The sequence below is a fragment of the Zalophus californianus genome, chromosome 9 (assembly GCF_009762305.2).
Source record: "Zalophus californianus isolate mZalCal1 chromosome 9, mZalCal1.pri.v2, whole genome shotgun sequence".
NCBI classification, from domain to species: domain Eukaryota; kingdom Metazoa; phylum Chordata; class Mammalia; order Carnivora; family Otariidae; genus Zalophus; species Zalophus californianus.
This window is the reverse complement of record NC_045603.1, coordinates 36,038,160-36,058,961: the sequence shown is the minus strand read 5'-3', so window position 1 is coordinate 36,058,961 and position 20,802 is coordinate 36,038,160. Positions and strand designations below refer to the sequence as shown.

The 20,802-nt window shown below is 37.0% G+C and overlaps 1 protein-coding gene across 3 annotated transcripts in view; it reads left to right on the top strand.

Annotated features, from left to right (window-relative positions):
* The window catches only part of TMTC2 (transmembrane O-mannosyltransferase targeting cadherins 2), a 393,066-nt gene that overhangs the window by 320,283 nt on the left and 51,981 nt on the right, over nucleotides 1-20,802 (top strand). For all 3 annotated transcript variants that reach the window (XM_035721804.1, XM_035721806.1, XM_035721805.1), the window contains 2 exons: nucleotides 6,901-7,015; nucleotides 19,209-19,272. In XM_035721804.1, coding sequence (XP_035577697.1) covers nucleotides 6,901-7,015; nucleotides 19,209-19,272 — 179 coding nt within the window. The remainder of the gene's footprint in view (nucleotides 1-6,900; nucleotides 7,016-19,208; nucleotides 19,273-20,802) is intronic.

Below are 20,802 nucleotides of genomic sequence, written 5' to 3'. Positions count from 1 at the left end.
ATTAAATCCCCACAGTGTGCCAAGAAGTAAGAGAGTGAGCCACTGTGGTATCTGGAGGAAGAGCACTCCAGGTGGAGGGAATGGCAAATAAACACTGAAGCAGGAGTCTTTGTTTCTCCAGTGTGTTAGACAACAGCGAGAGGCATTGAATAAGTGACCAAGAGGGAGAGTAGTAGGAGACAAAGGAGATGAGGTCAGAGAATAGGGTAAGAGGTTGGGGGAGGAACTCCCTGCTGACTCTGTCAGGCTGTGTAGTCCAGTATAAGGACATTCACTTTCCCTAAGTCAGCTGTAGAATGATGGGCACTGACTCCCACTTTAATAGGATCATTCTGACTGCTATGTTGAGAATTCTCTGTAGGGTCAAGGGCAGAAGTATGGAGACTGGTTAAGAGGTTATTGCTGCAACCCAGAGTGACGTGATGGCGTGAGACAAGGCAGTGGTAGGAGTCAGACAATTCTGGATCTGTTTAGATGGTCTGATATCTTCTGCCAAGGGGAACTATTTTAGTGCAAATGTGAAGTTCTAGCCCTTATTTTATAAATAAGATTTTCATTTGTCTTTGAACATTTTTTAAAGCTATCTATGAATGATTTTTCCCAAAGAGAATTGTATCATCATGACACCTATTACAGATTGTTTTAGCTCCTTGATTTAATCTCATTGATCAAAATAGTGAATTTTTCATATATTTTAGTAAGAAATGCCAATCCCAATTAATCTGGGGAGTTTATGTGCAAAACCTTTACAAAGCAGTATTTGAGCCTAGGCTTAAGGCCAGCTTACATTGTTATGGATTTCTACCTTTCAGGCAGTTCTTTAAAGCCAGGAATTAATGAAGGATTGATCTTCACCAGCTTGTCATATTGAAATGTTGGTAAAAATCCACCAAATATTTTAAACAGTTCATTAGAGAATTGTCCAGAGAAGAAATGGTATAACTAATATAGAAGCTCCTGAGTCTAGAACTGTCAACTGGTTTTTTCCCTCTTCCTTTTTTAGCCTATGGGAGACTTAACATTCTTTGAATCTGGACGTCTAGAGAGTGCTTTCCCTTTAAATATCCTTTTCTGTGTTTCTCCACTCACATTCCTTTTTTTTCTTTGTAATTTCTCATCTTGTTTTTGCCTTTGTTCTCCCTTTGATGGAAGACAATTAAATAAGATGATGATAATTAACTTGCATAAGACAAATTATAAACCAAACAAATAATGATAAAGTGTGGTAGCACAATATACATATGAAAACAAAATATATTTTACTTAAGATTTTCGTGGTTTCTTTATTTGAAATTCTCAATTATCAAACACAAAGAATGTGTTTGTTTCCTATATGTGAGAGAGAAGTGATTTCTCATAACTGTTCTACATATGAAAGATAAAATTCTTAAATATTCTTATTTTAAGAGTTTCAGAGAGTAAACTTGTCTTTATTGCATGTATCTTATTCATACAGATGTATCTTTCTATCTGCAAACATATGTGTAACCTGGTCATTATTCTTTGTAATATAGGGAAGGGCATGCCACATGCTGTTTATTGACCAGAAGAGCTTAATCTAACTGGTGGCTAATCCCAGACAGGGCATCCAGAGTATAGTACAAAACAATTATTTTGTTCCCATCAGACACTGGTTCTCAAACTATGGACAATGGAGTAGCAGCATCAGTAGGAACTTGTTAAAAATGCAAATCATGTTCATTCCTCCTTTGTCAAATGAATTTGTCAGAGGAATGAATATACAGTGGGAAAAAAAAAACAGTCTCTTCAACAAATGGTGTTGGGAAAACTGGACAGCAACATGCAAAAGCATGAAACTAGACAGCTTTCTTTCACCATACACAAAAATAAACTCAAAATGATAGAGATCTAAATGTGAGACCTGAAACCATAAAAATTCTAGAAAAGAGCACAAGGCAGTAATTTCTGACATCGGCCGTAGCGACATTTTTCTAGGTACGTCTCTTGAGGCAAGAGAAATAAGAGCAAAAATAAACTATTGGGACTACATCGAAATAAAAAGCTTCTGCACAGCAAAGGAAATAATCCAAAACACTAAAAGGCAACCTACTGAATGGGAGAAGATATTAGCAAATGAATATCTGATGAAGGGTTAGTATCCAAATTATATAAAGAGCTGATACAGCTCAACAGCCAAAAAACAAGAAATCTAATTTAAAAATGGGCAGAAGACATAAGCAGACATTTCTCCAAAGACATCCAGATGGCCAGCAGACAAATGAAAAGATGTTCAACATCACTTATCATCAGGGAAATGCAAATCAGAACTACAATGAGCTATCACCTCACACCTGTCAGAATGGCTAAAATCAATAACCCAAGAAACAACAGGTGTTGGCAAGAATGTGGAGAAATTGGAACCCTCCTCCACTGCTGGTGGGAATGTAAACTGGTGCAGCCACTGTTGTAAACAGTATGGAGTTTCCTCAAAAAGTTCAAAATGGAACTACCATATGATACAGTAATCACATTAGTTGGTATTTCCCCAAAGAATATGAGAACACTGATTCAAAAGGATTGATATGCTCCTGTGTTCGTTGCAGCATTATTTACAATAGCCCCACTATGAAAGCAGCCCAAGTATCCATTGATAGATGAATGGATAAAGAAGAATATAAATATAAATAGAATATTTTTCAGCCATAAAAAAGAATGAAATCTTGCCATTTGCCACAACATGGTTAGAGCTAGAGAGAATAATTCGAAGTAAGTCAGAGAAGGACAAATACCATATATGATTTCATTCACATGTGGAATTTAAGAAACAAAACAAACAAGCAAAGGAAAAAGACAAACCAAGAAACAGACTCTTGACTACAGAGAACAAACTGTTGGTTCCCAGAAAGGGGTGGTTTCATGGGGGGAGGGGTGAAATAGGTGATGGGGATTGAGGAGTACACTTATCTTGAAGAAAAAAAAAAGGCAAATCATGGGCTCTACGCCATACCCACTGAATCTGAAACTCTGGGGATGGGGCCTAGCTCTCTGTTCTGTCGGACCTTCCAGGTGATTCTGATGTGCACTAAGGCTATGAGCCACTGAAAAATGTAACCTTTCACACCTTGCAGAATCCACCACTGTAGATGGGCTCCTTGAAGTGCCTCCTTTCCTTTCTACTCCCCATACTGCCCTGGCTCCTCCTTGTAGTTTCCTCTCACCATCAAAGCCCAAGTAGCTGCTCCAACCACTGAGCCTCAGCATCTGGCTCAGTCTTGGTGGGCTTTCCATAGACGTGTACATTCTTCAGTAAATAGCACCTGTGTTTCTCTTGTTAATATTGATCACTTTCAGCCAACAGTGATTCAAAGACATTGTATAAAATGATTCACTACCCAGTAGTGATAAAGATGAGAGGATTGATACCCACTTCCTGTCACATATGCTGTTAAGTGGGATAGCCATATTGAGGCAATTCTGCCTTATACCCCCTTCATTCCTGCCTCATGAATAATACCATTACCTTTTATTCTTTTAAATGCTCTGGTTTATATGGTAAATTATATTGCAGTGACCTAGTCATAAGCAACTCTAATACTGTTGGGGAGAGGTCAAAGAAAGATTCACCGAGAAGGAAATGTTGTAGGGCTTAAAAATAAAAGATGTCCAGTTATAATAGGTAGGCAAGATGGACTGGTAATAGGGATGGGACAAGAGAAACCTTAGAGCCTGAGAGTTCAGGATAAAAAAGGATGTGAAACAGCAGGTTACATTAAGGGAAGCAGAAGTGGTTCAAAGGGTCGGGTGCCAGTGTCAGGTGGGAACAATAATAGTTGAAGCTGATGGAAGAGTGACTTAAGGCAAGGTCTTCCAGAGGAAGTAAGGGCAAATTTTGTTCCTCATTATTCCCCCAATAATATATCAGTATTGGGTCTTTGGATCGTTATTAAGAAGAAACCTAGTGTGTTTTTGTTTCCCTATTTATGTTGGTTCTCTGTATTTGAAATGCTTATTGCTCCATTTTCCATCAATTCTGGGCTATATTTCAAACAAATAATCATTATATAACATAGCAGAATAATAATTCACTTTCAACTTTGGTTCACATTTTCAAGTCCAGTGGAAAAAAAAAGACACCAAATGGTCCACACTGCATAATATTTTATGCCTTTATCATAGCAGAATACTAATGCTAGAATATTGAGATATATGGCCTGTTGAGAACAGAATGGGGGGAATTATGCAAATACCTAACTAATATGTTGTGATATTGTTTTTCTGAATGTTAATATGATGAATGAATTCTGTTAAAAATGATCATATGGGGATTTTTTTCTGTTACTGTTTAGTAAAAATCATGTGTTTTGTGTGGTTTGGGGACCTTGCAAACTGTCTGTAAATTGCATTTTGCATGACAAAGCTGACTTAAAGCATAAGAAGTGTTTTAAAATTATGATAAAAATTGTATATTTGATTTTATACTACTAGTTAATGTTGTTATCCTTTGTTGTTGTTGAACATTAAAGATGTGTTTGGCATCGATGAAGCTTGAAAGGCTTTGCCCTTGGGGCATTGCACATGAACTGACCTCTTAGGCCACTGAGCATTATTATCTTCGTCACAGAAGCTTCTTGTCATGGTCCTGTTTCTGTGTGGACTGTAAAGATATCATGTCCCTCTTTTCTCTTTCTTTCTTTTTTTTTTTTTTTTTTTTTTTTTACCAGAGCTAGTGTGTCTTCTTTACCCTCTACAGTCTGGAGTAATGAATTTTACTAAATAATCTTCATTATTCAGTTAATTGTTGCATTTTCCTAACTATTAATACAGAACACAGTTCAGAGTTAATAGCTGTCTGGAAAGGAAAAGGAACCATCAATAAACTCCTACATTATCCTTTGTTTAAATATCACATAATTAATTAACATATTTATTAATGCATTTACTTAGGTAAACATTCTTTGAAGGCAGGTAGCAATTAATATTACGTTTTAATTTTGAAAACCTATAATAAGAGTAATTAACTGAAGAATAGGTTTAGTCTGGTATCCTTTACTAAGATCTATATGGTGAGATATTATTTTCTCAGTATGCCATAGTGTCTAATTTTTGTTTTACTGTCTTTAAACCACATATACTTTCAGCTGAATCTCATATCAACATATTTAAAATTAGTATACACATGAGTTTCATAAGTAATGTGTGTTTCTGTTTGTAAGTGTAACTACAGTTGGCCTTTGAGCAGCATGGGGGCTAGGGGCCCGATCCCCACACAGTTGAAAATCTGTGTGTAATTTTTGACACCCCCAAAACTTAACTATTAATAGCCTAGTGTTGACTAGAAGCCTTACTGATCACATAGACTATTAACACATATTTTGTATGTTACATATGTTAACATACTGTATTCTTAGGATAAAGTAAGCTACAGAAAAAATGTTAAAATCATAAGGAAGGAAAACACATTTACAATACTGTACTTATTAAGAAAAAAAACTACATATAAGTGGACCCATACAGTTCAAACCTGTGTTGTTTGAGGGTCAACTATATCACAAATCAGTGTTCTTAACAATTTTCTGACCTAACAATTATGTTTGAGACCCAAGAAAGGCACAGAATGTTAGGTGACAGACTAAGAAAGTAATGTACAACTTTTGGTAGAAATAGCTAAGAGGTCTCTAAGTCCTGGTCTTAAAACTCACTTCATTTTAACAAGTCAGCTTATCGTTACTCACCATTTCTTACCAATTGACATTTAAATACAAGCAGAGTCTGTGGCTTATTATAAATTCTTAAAATAGAAAATGTCCTCTTGTGTTTTAAGGACTGGTCCTTTTGGGTTAGAAGACAATTTGTAGTATTTATCAGATACGCAGTAAATAATGGGCTCTTTCAAACCACTACCATCAGGGAGGATTTACCATTTACCATTTTTAAATTTGTTTTTCCCTGTGCAGCTCAGGACTTGCAAATCATTTTTATAACTTTTTTTCACATTGTTAAAATCTTGAACTTTAAGCAAACAGGAAACCTGAAGCAAAAAATAATCATTAGACCACAACTCAGCAAGCCCAAAAGTTACATGAATGATTTCAGCATCTCTCCGTTATGCATTGGTTTTCATTTGAATATCCATGTCAGATAGGGCTTAACATCATTACTTTTGCTGTTAATAAATCCCCAGCTCTAAAACAAACAAAAAAACAGCCTGTTCTTTCTGTTTGCCTAGCCTTAAAATTGGACCCAAATCTGTGTGTGTGTGTGTGTGTGTGTGTGTGTGTGTGTGTGTGTGTGTGTGTGTCTTTATGTATGTTTCTGGGATAGCACTACATACCAGTTCTTGAGGTATAGTTTCATAGTATGGCTCTATCTGTAATAATGCTAGCCTTTCAAAGCTGACCTGCAAGTAATCTCAAAAATGTGAACATGTTAATATTTGTTTCATGTTTATTAGTCAGTCTAATTAAGAGTAAGTACATGCTCAGTGGACCTTTGTATGTTTTTTCAATAATTTTAGTGCTGCTTAAATATAAGAAGTTAATACATTTCAATATAGATAGCCTTGTTTGTACATATGCATCAGAGACAGAAGCAGTTTTAAACCAACAATAATGAAAATCAATTCAACTCTTAATTGTAATACACCTTCAACTGTATCCATTTTATTTCTTGGTGCAATAGTCTATACAGGATTTTTTTTTTAAGGAATAAAAGAAAACCCAACTATGTGAATATACCAGACGGGTGCATTGGGATGTCCTGCAATGAAGGGAAAGGCATAGAAAATAGGACCAAATAATGAGATATAGATGGGCAGCCCACGTACATCTTAGCTTCAAATCATTTTTACCACTCTATTTTTCTCTGTAGTGACTTTATTTGTTTCACAGGATTAGAATAGTAGTTTCTAAGTTGAAGCTCACTTGGTTCTGTACTTTGCAGGTCAATTTCTTCTGGAAGAAGCTCGCCTCATAGAAGCAGCTGAGATGGCAAAGAAAGCAGCTGAATTGGACAGCACGGAGTTTGATGTGGTCTTCAGTGCTGCCCACATGCTCAGGTGAGTTTTGCTACTGTACCTTAGAAGACCAACACGGTGGCTTTGGGAAAGCTAATAGGTAAACTGAGTACCCTGTCATACTGCCTTATTCCACATTCTTGAGGTGAATTATGTTGTTTTACCATGCAGAAATCAGTCAGGAGTATTTTATTCGCTATAGCTTATGTGCACAGTATGTACGGCATGTAAGCATTCAGGACTCTGAAAATTATTGAGAACCATTATTTCCTTTCCCTTCAAAAATGACTATAAAATACAAAAAGAAAATTGCAAAATTCAAATGAATAACTGTTTAAAGGTCTAAAACAAAACATTATGTTGATTAGCCAACTGCATCTCAGTATTTGTGTTTTATATTAATTATATTGAATGTGGCATGTGAATGCATTTTATTATGTTTGGTGGTGGAGAGGATTGTCAAGTACAAATATACCTAAGGGCTATCAAAGTCTCAAAACGGTGCTGTATTTAGCTTTGTTGCTATGTAGGGAAATGCTATATCTTTGTAGACCTTTTAGTACTTCTATTTTCAGAAAGATATTATGAAAGCTGATTATAATAATAGCAAAACAATTAAAAGGTAGATCAACAGTTTTTATTGTGAACATAAAAGGAAAGTTAATGCATCCATAAGTGGTGTTTTAGGTTAAAGGAGAATGTTTTTAAGAAACTCAAATGATTTATACAGTTTTTTTAAAAGCATTATTTGTTCTGTTAGCAATATGTATACCCCTTCTCCCATACTCTTACCTGAATTTCAGTCGATTAAATCTTCACCTAAATGCTTCATTAGCTGACATCCACACTGTGGGCTCTGTGTTTGGCTCTAGGAACAGGTTTGTAATTATGTAGAATACTCTTACTAGGGAAGAAAAATACCAGAGGAATGGCTTCACAGTTGGATGGCTCTAACACATGGGCTTTCAAGAAAAGTAGTTTTGTTTACTTTTTGAGATCCTTGGAGATTTATATGCAGTTGTAAGAAATAATACAGAGAGATGCCCTGTACCATTTATCCAGTTTCCCCAATGGTAATACATTGTAGAATGAGAGTATAATATCAAAAGTAGGATATTGATAGTGATACAATCCACTGGTCTTATTGCGTTTCCCCAGTTTTACTCAAATTTTCTGTGTGTGTGTGTGTGTGTGTGTGTGTGTTTAGTTCTGTGCTTTTTTATCACACCTATGTGGGTTTGTGTATCCATCACCATAGTCAGGGTACAGACTTTCCAATACCACAAGCATCCTTTGTGTTGTCCTTTTATAACCACACGGCTTCCTACTTAGCTTTTCATAAGTTTTATTTTTCTTAAGATTTTATTTATTTATTTGACACAGAGAGAGAGAGAGAGAGAGAGAGAGAGTACAAGCAGGGGGGAGCGGTAGGGAGAGGGAGAAGCAGACTCCCTGCAGAGCAGGGAACCCGATGTGGGGCTCGCTCTTAGGACCCTGAGGTCATAACCTGAGCTGAAGGCAGATGCTTAACCAACTGAGCCACCCAGGTGCCTCAGCTTTTTATAAGTTTTGAGTAAGAAATTCAAAGTTTGTTTGAGAGGAAAGTGTACTGTGAGGTTTCAGTTGAATGCGCTCACTCCACATTTAACATTTCGCATTCCTAAAGCTGGTATCTACAAAGAGAAGCCAGCATTCAATCAACTATTGGTATATTTATAAAATAAACTATAGCCAGGGGCCCCTGGGTGGCTCAGTCCATTCAGTGTCTGCCTTCAGCTCAGGTCTTGATCTCAGAGTCCTGAGATCAAGCCCTGCATGGGGCTCCCTACTCAGCAGGGAGCCTGCTTCTCCCTCTCCCTCTGCCCTTACTTCCTGCTCCTGTTTGCTCTCTCTCACTCTCTCTCGTGCTCTCTGTCTCAAATAAATAAAATCTTAAAAAAAGTAAACCATAGCCAATCTCAAGAACCTTCAATGCAAGGATAATTTTCAAAGAGACACCTTCATTTGCATGATAGGCTTAGGTGCCGTTAGAGAGAGAGGACTTTCTCTTCTTCATGAATAAAACACTGTGCTTTTAGTCACAGTAAACCATTTGCAAGGATGGATAAGCACAACTTTCTACAGGCTAATTCATCTTAATCATAATAGATACTTTCCTCAACAAGGTATTTTGCTACATATTACATCAGTATCTGAAATTCAAGGTCTACCAATGGAAACCCATTATGAGAAAGTTACAAAAAAGGTCCTTGTTAAATATATCACTTCCAACTTTTCCTTAGTTACCATAGTGCTAGAAACCAGTGGAAAATTTTTATTATACATTGACGATGTGGAAATCTTTAGGGTTTGTTTTTCAGAACCTTCTTTCTAGCTTTCTGCAGTCTGCATTCCTCATTAAGGTACAGTCAGCGCTTTCCTAATATCGATTGCCATTATGACCACAGCAGCTTGGCTATGTCCTACTCTGCTTGGTGGCAGCCCCCATGAATGTTTTTACTTAGTTTTTCTGTTTTTTTACTTTATTAAATTCAAGTATTTCTTGAGCACTTACCGTGCAAGTTGTATACCAACCTCTTTCCTTATTCACCAAGAGCATTTGGGACTTTGCTGAAAGGAGTAGAAAGGTTACTCGTTTTGCCTTGAATGCAACCTTATCAAAATTCTTAGCTATCAAGATCTTGCTTATTTATTGTTACATGTAATTTCCTCTGGGGATGCCAAATTATTGTAAATTGACTTTGATATTAATTCTTCCCTTGGGAGCTCTCTTCTTTTGCAAGATACTTAGAAGACAAAATTGGCAGGGTTTGGTGAGGTAAAGAGTATGAGGCAGGGTATGAGGGAAAGAGTAGATGCCTCCCTGGTTGTGTCTCGGTTAGCTGGATTAATGGCTACCCTTATACCCCAAATCAGCAATTTAGGAAATGTTATAGTTCAAGAAGTTGAACTATAACAGTTCCTGAAATGGTTTAAAAATATATATCTAACTTCCCTTTCCTTGGCTAATTCCCAATGAAATGACCCAAAGAATCTATCAGTGAGGAAAAACTGCTCATCACAAATGAAAAAAAAAAGTCATTCCACTTAGATGAGACCAGATTGGAAGAGGAAAATTCCCGGGGCTAGCCATCAAAGGACAAATCTTTATCTTATTGGGATCTTCAAGAGGCTTGAAATTTGTCAGATTTCTAACAGACCCATTTCAACTCTCAATAGTGGATCATGATCTTTCTCTGCAGAATCAGCACATAGAAAGTTTTGAAATACTGGATTTCAAATTGGCAGTTCAGGTAAGGATGACAAATCAGATGTGTCCAAGTAAAGAGCCCTTATCTATGCAGTGAGATTTACATTAAAACCTAAGAGCTACTTAGAACATCTATAATTCCTGTTATCAAGGTGATTCACAAGAATGCTATGTGGTGTGGAAATATCAATGCTGTTTACCAAATATGTAGGCCTTCCACCTTCATTAAACATAATAGTATTGTACTTTTCTGCCTTCTTCCAAGTTGAAGAACTTCATGGTTCTTAGTTGGATTGTTGAAGGTGTATGAACATGATGGTTGTCATTTTTGAGCCAAAGCTGTAAGAGTCAGTGCTTTTCCTTTTTCTGACTTAGAAATTGTGAAAACAGATCCTGAAATGACCAAAGGGGGACAAACCTCCCTACTCACCTGCACTGAGTAAATGAGTGAGAAATAAACCTTGTTGTCTTGATTCACTGAGATTTAGGATGTATTTATATTACAACAGTGTAACCTAACCTAACTGACACAGAATACATCTGGGAAAACGAAATAAGTAGTTTGGAAGAGGAACAATCTGACATTAGAAAAGATTACTAAGAGATTAACAAGATCTCTGAGTTTATAATTGCAATGGAGGCAGGGCAAAATTGAGACACTGATAATTTAAATATAAGTTATAGATCTCTTCTCAGAGTTTAAAGTACTAAAGACATCAAAATGATGACTGAAAGGATAAAAGATTGGAGGATAGAATGAGAACATTATATATACACTAATAATTACATATGTGTTAGTATAATTATATATAGTATACAGGTATGTATATATACATGTAACTATATATGTGGTATGTATATAGTATGTGATATGTAGTTTTATTTGTATATCTATAAATAAGTGTATATCGGGCTTGAGAGCACCATACGTAGTCAGAAATAATATCTGACCATCTCTCTGGCTTTCTCTGGGAGTCCGGAGCTCCACCACCATCAACCCACAAGTGCCTAAGGTTTTACACTTCTGACAAGTCCCAGGTGATACTTATACAATGTTGGTTGGATGATTCTCTTGGGCACAGCTGCCTCCCTGTTAGGCTTACTTCTGACTTCGAGTCCCTTGAGGTTGCATCTGATTGGTGGAACGTTGAGTCATGTGCTGGAATCTTGGCTACTAGAAAGTTGGAAGGAGAGGGAATTTCTGGCTTCTGCCTTACTTGGGAAGGTGGGATCCACATTGCAGCTAATTACTAAATATATTTATAGAGAGGGTGATCACAGATGTTGAGTGGCCCTCACATAATGAACATTAAACTATATGTGTTGACATTTTTAGTACTTCAAATAAAATGGGAAAAGTACTGGATGCTTCCAGATGAGAGTATTATAAAAAAGATTGGTTATCATCAAAGGAAAATATCAAAGAAATTCAAAATGCTAGAACTCAGTCAAGTTATATCTATATAGTTGTGAGAAGAAAGTATTGAATCAGTTATTCTGTTAGGAGCATTTTGTGTGGATGAATTTATTCAGTGTTCTCCTAGAACTAGAAGCTAGAAAGAGCATGAAGGTACTTTGGATACAGGGAGGAATTCCAGAGGCACTAAAAACAAACCTTACCTGATTCATAGCATTCATGTTCGTTGGCAGAAAATCTTTTTTAATCCACTTACAGACTAAGGGAAGAACAAAGGTAGCATTTACTTAAATATCTCGTGTCTATCTGGTACTATATTTTGCATTTTATATCTGTCCCTCTCTTTGTTATATTCGCACATATGTGACATGGACAACAGTATTCCCATTTTACATATGAAGATACTGAGGCTTAAAGAGATTCCGTATTTCTCACAGGTGGTAAAGCTGGGATTTGAATTTAGTGTTTTCTGGCCAAGTATAATACTGTTTTCACTGTGTCACATTGGCTCTCTTGTGTCTTTATAGCTGGGTGACTACCCAAAGGCTGTGATTCTTGATAGAGTATCAGGTTATCAAATGTGTAAATCCTTAATAGTAAGATCCTTCCAATATTATTAAATTACCTCTTTATGGTAAATTTTAGAAAATAGATTTACATTCATAGGAGGGAGAATGCCACATTTGTACTCTCAAAGGGATATTAAGTTTTTTAGAATGGTACAGTGCCTGACAAAGGACACACTTACAGCTGAGCTAAGCATGAACTTACGGTTTTTCTAGGACTAAGGGCCCAGGTTGTCATTGCTCCCTGAGGTGATAAAGAAAGCAAAACTGTACTGCACCAACTGGTTCCCATTGCTTCCCTGACTTCTAGAGAGCAGAATGGAACATATGAAAAAAAAAAAACTGTTACCCTTAAGTTTCTGTGCCGACACGATCTTACGTAATTAAATATATTAAAAATCGAGAACTTAAATGTACTAATTTCTTTATAAACTCCACTGAAAGTGACTTAAAATTTAAATTCTTAAGAGAAAAAGGAACCGAATCAGATTATTTCTCAAGGTAGATTGGGAACGTACACACATGTACACACAGACACATATGTTGGATATGTATTTTTTTTTTCGAAGCTCTCTAGGCCTTTCTTCTTTAATACTTCCAAAATTACCAAAAATCACTCGAAAAGTCATTGGATTTTTCAGTTATAAATTGTACGCTAATGCCAACCTTTGGCCCAAATGGGGCTTATTTCAACTAAGTTATAATGGTTTGGAAGGTCTTTAAAGCAAAGGGCAGCGGCAGATGAGGTTGAAGGTGAGCATCTTCCAACCCAGTGCTTCTCCAACAGTAACGTGCTTGTGGATCACCTGGGGATCTTGTTAAAGTGCATGTTCTGATTTAGTGTGTTTGGGTGGTGCCTAATGTTTTACACTTCTGACAAGTCACAGGTGATACTTAAAATGTTGGTTCTCGACCACCCCTGCAAGCAAGTTCTATCTTGCCACCCCTCCCAACTCCTTCTCCCTACCCGAACATTACGAACTGAACATAAGGAGTTATTTACTACATAGGAACATTATAATAGTTGACATTGACAATAAATATTTCTTCCCTTTTAATTTTCCCAGTGCATTTCATTATGTAATCTTTTTAGACATAGGCTTAACCTGTCCTTAGCAGCCCTGAAGGATTTGAGGCTATGAAAGAATGAGCTCAAACTCTCATGGGGCATCAAGAAGTTTCGAACTCCGAGGAATCTTTTGTGAAATTACACCATCAGCCTTGTCTTTTCCTCTGTTATTGCTACATTTCTGCTTTACCTCACCATCTTTTATGTTTAGAACTGGGACGGGTACCGACAGATCATAAAGCTATTTTTGACGTCTGGACAGAGAGGTTTTGGTTTAAAATGGCTTGGTGGTCATAAACAATATCTTCCAGGAGTTTCATTATAAGGATCTTTTCTGCTGCATTGTTTTTATATACGTGTGACTCTAGTTTTGCTATTTTAAGATTTTCCACACATTTTTATGTCCTTGTTTATCTCGATTCTGCTTCTATTCCTACTATGCATTTATCAATTAGAATTAAAATTTAGCTGCTTCGAGTAACTTAAGCTACACTTCAGTTTAGTTGTTGGCAAGAACCCAGGAAAACTCAGCTACTATTCATTTTACTTTCGTGATACAAGGACAGACAGTTTTCTGGTTAGAAAAAGGAGGAGGAGAAGGAGAAAGAAGAAGAAGGGGGGGAGGAGAGGGAAGAGGGAGAAAAAGAAAGCTTATAGGTTATCTTAGAAGAATCACCAAGACTTTAATATAAAGTATTATCTTTTGTATGAGTCAAACATTGGTTATTATCCATATTAAGTAATTTTTAATTTAAAATTGACAATTCAGAGCTGCTAATAATTATAGTCTTCTAAATGCTACTAGTTTTTATTTTTTATATTTTCAAGGAGGGAATATTGAATTTAGCAACCTTTAATTTTATAATTCTCACAGAATACATACAAATGTATATAATTATAAATGATTCTCTGAGATTCCCCTCAAACATTTCACAAAGTATATTAAGTTATTTCACAATATCATTGATTCCCAAATTTCCTTTATATATCTTTTCTTTTAAGAATATTGGGCCATAAACCTGTGTTCCAAAAGATACTTTTCTATTATAAAATAACACCAGGGAGGGGAATTAGATATATGAAATATATTTTTATATTTTTAACAGATACAAGTTTCATAGTCCCATGTGCAAAATGGAATTCTATAGTAATCAGAGAATGACGTTTGTGACTTCCATTACTGTTTGTTTTACTCTGAGCACACCTTTTCACTGATGGCATAAAAACTGAATTTAAAGACTTTTAGGGACGCCTGGGTGCTCAGTCGGTTAAGCATCTGCCTTCGGCTCAGGTTATGATCCCAGGGTCCTAGGATCAAGTCCCGCATCGGGCTACTTGCTCGGCGGGGAGTCTGCTTCTCTCTCTGCCTCTGCAGTTCCCCCTGCTTGTGCGCGCTCTCTCTCTCTCTCTCTCTCTCTCTCTCTCTCTCTCTCTCTCTGTCTGACAAATAAATAAATAAAATCTTTTTAGAAAATAAAATGAATAAAAAATAAAGACTTGTAAAAGATAGCACAACTCAATGATTTCTTGGGAATCCAAGGTTTACATCATGGTCCTGTTTACAAATACCGTGTAGGCTCTTTCTACTTCCTTACCTTTCCTGGTCTTAAGAGGCCACAGATAGTGGGAAAGGGGGAGGGCCCTACATATATGATTGGCAGGAGTTGGCAATGAGCTAGAAGCCTCCATCTGTGTCTCCAGTTGATAAGCCTGTTGTTGGCACAGATGATATGGAACATAACCTTATGTTGACTATTGAGGGGGGGCAGGGGGTAGTCACCAATCTGGACCTAGTGTAGCTCCCTGGTATGAAGGATTTTTATCACTCATTATCTCATTCCTGGCTTTGTAAAGTGTGTTGTGGTCAAAACACATGGTTGTCTACATCTGGCCTGGGAGATTTCTTGGCAGAGCCAACTGCTTTTCCCCTTTACCTACTTTTCTGAGTCTCCTACTTGGACACATGGGAAACTTATGGTTGCCCTCCATATCTAATTGTGACCCTCCCCGAAAACGGGAGATGGTGGGGGTAAGGAAGTGAGTATCCAGCACTCTTCTCACTTTTCCTCATTCCCTATTTCTTTGCCTTTCCCCTCAGTTTCTCCCCTTCCCCCTTTTAGGAGGTACACAAGGCAAAACACAACAGTGCATTTCATTCTGTTCTTAAAACTATCATCTGCTCAATTTGGTCTAGTGAAGTGCGCTTCTATCACTATGGGAGATGGAGGTGGGCAGGAAGTAAAACCTGTAATTACAAATGTCCTCCATATTCTCCCCTTTTCAAATCTTATCTCTTATACTTAAATCGTGGCTTTTAAACATTATAATGAAAAGGCAAGTTTTCTTCCTTTCTTAGTATTTGATGTAGAAATTGTTGGGGTCAACTGCCACAGAACAATGTATCACATATCATTCGGCTACATCTGCATGATCCTGTGGTTCAGATACTTAGCTGTAGAGTCTGTGATCCAGATCAGTCACTTTCCAGCTATCTAACTTTGGGGGAGTTACCAACTTCTCTAAACCTCATTTTAACCATCTATAAAATGGGGACAGTAATAGCAATTACTTCATGGTGTTGCTGGAACATGGAATAATCAGTTCCTGGTATTTTGTAAGTGACACATAGTTAGAGGATTTAGAAACTCTGTCCCAGAGAAGAAACAGTGAAGAAAGAAAGGATATGGGTATTCAGGAAGAGTTATTCATCAGCTTCTTTAAATAATTCTATCCTAATAGTCTTGGCAACCTGAGTCCTGTGGTCAGTCCTAACAATTCAGTGGTTGAGGTTCTTGACAATTCAAGAATCTCCTAACCAACTAGCAGAATATTGTTAATTTCCTTAGTTTTCAAATATTGATTAATGATTCAGTCATCTTTGCAATTAAGATTTATTAAGCACTCCCACGATACTTCTTGCAGGCGAGTGTGAAATACAGCACACACTGTGAAGTGGACATTGGACAGTTCCTCATGAGTTTTCTCTCTTGTCTAGAGAATAAAACAAGAAAATAAATGAACATTCGGTGGGTAGAATTGACACACTCTTTCCCCTAATGTCCTAGAGTGAAAATTAATTTTCACAGTTACATGACAAATCTAATAAACTCTACTTTTTTTTTTTATTTCTTTAGACTATCATCAATTCTACTTCTAGCTTAAGAAACTAAGCCTTCTAAACTAGATGTTTCCTTTGGGAATTAATCCACTAAAGACAATGAAGACTTTAAAAATGAACAACCATTTTGGGGGAGAAAACCTTTTTTTTTTTTCATTTGTGTTGATTATTATTTTAAAGGCATGTCATCCAATGAATTCCTCAGTTTCTCTTTGATCTTTATCTACCTGATGAATTTGGATGTCCATAAAGATGAATATTAATGTTTGCTATGCTTTCCATGTTAGACATGTATTGGTTGATTTTGCTTCAAAGTAACTTAACTTCTTTGTAGTATTAAGTTACTCTAATTTCCTACCTCCCTGCCTTTTATTTTCCTCTGGAGAAAACCCTTCCAGGGCATGACCTAATGAATCCTGGTTCAGATTTCCAAATGAATTTGAACCAAAGTGATTCTATAATTTGGTTGAGGAAACCTTCATTAAATACCCTAGCAAGGGAATTTTTACTGTTTCATACCAGACTAAAGTACTTTTCTTGACATATTGAAATTGAACTTCCAACATTTATGGGAATATAAATTGCAACAGCACGTTGTAACTGCCATGAGTCCAGTAGAGCCTTAGGTCAAGGGTTTTTACTTTCTCTATAACCCCATTAAAAATAGCAGTGTTTCTAATTATTTTTCCTTTAAAAATTAGAAAAATATGTCCTGGTCTCCAGAGAGATGTTATCTTCAGTTATTCCTATAATTTATGTGGTTGCGTGGGATATGTCTTTATAGTTTTTATTTGCACTTGACCAAAGTGCAAATTCAATTTTATAGGCTAGTGAACCTTCTCTCTTAAAGACTGAATGTGATTTTTCTAATTGAGAGAGTTAATTTTTGTTTCTCCTCTTTATTCCTGACCTCTTTGTCATCTTCTCACCTCAAAAGCTTCTTCCCTCCCCAACTCCTGCCTGCCCTGTTTTGGTATTTATTTATTTTGTATTCAGGTGTAATTGACATACAGTGTTATAGTAGTTTCTGGTGTACAGTATAGTGATTAAATATAATGATACCGTTTCTGTACATTAGTGCTCTTCAAGATAAGTGTACTCTTAATCCCCTTTATCTGTTTCACCCATCTCCCTACCCAGCTCCCCTCTGGCAACCACCAGTTTGTTCTCTGTATTTACGAGTCTGTTGGGGGGGAGGCTTGTCTCTTTTTCTTTGTTCATTTGTTCCTTAAATTCCACACACGAGTGACATCATATGGTATTTATCTTTCTCTCCCTGACTTAGCATTATACCCTCCATCCCTCTCGATCCATCCATCTTGCAGATGGCAAGATCTCACTCTCTTTTATGGCTGAGTAGTATTCCATTGAATTCCATCAGAAGCTTCTTTTTTTTTTTTTTTAAAGATTTTATTTATTTATTTGAGAGAGAGAACGAGAGATAGAAAGCATGAGAGGGAAGAGGGTCGGAGGGAGAAGCAGACTCCTCGCTGAGCACGGAGCCCAATGCGGGACTCGATCCCGGGACTCCAGGATCATGACCTGAGCCGAAGGCAGTCGCTCAACCAAATGAGCCACCCAGGCGCCCCCATCAGAAGCTTCTTTAACATCACAGTTTCAACAGAAACTACTCCATTTTAATTGCAGACCCCAAGCCATTTACTATTATTGTTCACATTATAGGTGTGCTCTATGCATCATCTGAAGTTGAATTTGACATTTTTTGTAGCATTTCTGTACTCTGCAAATAGAGTCACCAGTTAGAGTACAACTGCAAGAGCTTCTAGCCCTCGTTACCTACCACCTTTGAAGATTTCCTGAAGCAGCATGGCATGATTGAAAAACATACCGTGGTTTTGATGGCTAATTGGCCAGGCTTTTTCAGGACCCTCACATTTGATTTCTCCTGCTAACCAGTTGGCCGAACCTAGGAGTTTGCTTTGAATTGCAAGAATAGCTAAAGCATAAACTTACTAAAATTCAGTATGTATCTTATTTGTATAAGTCAACAGCTCCACTCATGGTATTTGGTGGTAGTCAAGAGAAACTGGCTATTTCAAGGATGGCAGAATTCACTAAAGGCCAGATAACATAGCTTGAATCAGCAGGAAACAGGGTAGCCCTGGAGGGGTCAAGAGGAAGGACATGCAGTAGCAATTCTTTACAGGAAGAGTCTGATCAGGATATAGCCTAGTGCTTCCACCATTGTCAGTGAATTCTAGCTATCCTTTCATCTTTCTGTCTCTCATTCAGAAATGAAAGTCCCAAGCAAGAACATCCAATTAGCTGAGGCTATGTCATGGGTGCACTCTGGTGCAGAGAGCAAGGAGAGGAAGAATCTGGACTTTTTTTTTTTTTCCCCCCTGTGGGCTGCACACAATGGAAGTTTCCCCACCTGAATTGGAAAGAAAATGGACTTCTAGATAGATACAGAATTTTTTGGCATTTTGTTTTTAAAAATCAAGATTTTTCTGGGGTATCCAGTTGAAGCTGGAGAATTCCAACCCTGTAACATTATCTGGGTTAGCTTGGAAAATAAAAATAACATTTCTAATTGCTAATATGTAAATTTAAACTAATAACTATTGAATAGGATTATGTTGAGATACTATTTATAATGCCTTAAAGACAGTAAGTCCATTGCATGCATTCAATTTCATGTATTTTTTCTGCTTTAGGCAACTTATGGTTTGATTGGTATAATTGTAATATTTTTAAGTTAATATTATCTTGCTGCATAATGATTCTGGTTCACCTCTCTGCAATTTTAAAATAAATGCTATAGTTCAATTTTTTTTTTTTTAATCTTTAACAGACAGGCCAGCCTCAACGAAGCAGCCGAGAAGTATTATGATCTGGCGGCTAGACTGAGACCTAATGTAAGTACCTTCCTAATGAGAAACATTACTCAAAGGGATAGATTCACAGCATGTGATAGCTTTAGATATAGAAGCCTCATGATACTGGGCTTTTTCTCTCTGATCTCTTATTCTGAATACTCACTAAATGGCTAATTCAGCAGTCAGATCTGCCAGTCTCAAGCTTCTTTTCTTTTTGCAGAGGTACAAATTGCTGTTTTCTATCCTGTGTAAAGCACCATACGGTTTTATCATTTGAATACAGGTTTTAGCATTATCAAATACTTGGCATTTGGTTGGCTTTTAAAATTAGTTCCTTGAAAGTGTTTTTTGCTGTGGTGTTAAATACCTAAGGACCTCTAACATCATGAGCTTTTTTTGATCCTTACATACGCTCAGACCTCGAGCTGTGCCTCTGCCTCTTCCACAGTCCTCATTTCTAATAACTGTGCTTTTCAACTTTTATCAAGTATGTTTTTATTAGAATTTTTCCCTGGGTAATCACACTTCCATAAAGTGGGATGGATATAAATTAGATCATTACTATTGAAATGGAGGAACCATTTATGAGAAAATAAGAACTGGGTTTATATCTGTCTTCTAAGCACTTTTTTATTCACTGCACATCACCGACCTCCAGCGCGTTGCCTTTATTCTCATACACACAGCTCTGCATCACCTTCCAACACTAAAACCTTCTCCCCTTACTCTCTAGGTCTAGACTGTCTATTGAGAAATGTAATTTTGAAACAGTAATGAAAGTGCATGTGTGATGTGACTACAAATAGTGGGATAAGTCTCATTTCTATACGGTAACTCATCCATTGGGCAAACATCTATAGAGTGCCTGCTTTGTGATAGGATACAGAGATTTCATTCCCTAAAAGACCACATAATGTAGCAGAGAACACTGAAGATAATCAGCTGGTTGAAATACAGTGTGGTGATTGCTACACAGAGGTATATACAGTCCCGTGGGAGCACGAGAGGAGAATTAATACTCCCTAAATGCAACCCACCCACAGCGGGGGGGGGGGGGGGGGGTAGCTTTTTTTTTTTTTTCAGCAGATACAACCACATGTAACCTTAGCCCTGAATGTCAGTGTCCCCAGTTTCATTAATTACGAATTACTTCAAAAAAAAAAAAAGAATTGGTGAGCTGTTTGCAACAGATGAAAATAATTGAATAGTTATATTGATAAGAACAATAACAGCCAAAATTTATTGAACACTAATTGTGTGCCAGGCACCGTGCTAAGTACTTCATGTGAATTCCCTCATTCATTTCTCACAACAACCCACAGATACTTCTGTGGTCCCCATTCTGCCCAAGCCCAGAGAAATTGATAACTCACTCAGTATCACAGTTGATAAGTGGGATCACATCATAACCCAGGGTACTTGGTGCATAAGAGAAAGCTTGATGGGAAAAATGCAATTGTATCATAGGAAATCTAAGCCAGAAGACTAGGAAATGAAAATAATAATGGTCCTCTCATTTATGTATTCAGTAAATATTTACTGAGTACCTGTTAAGTACCAAGCACCATT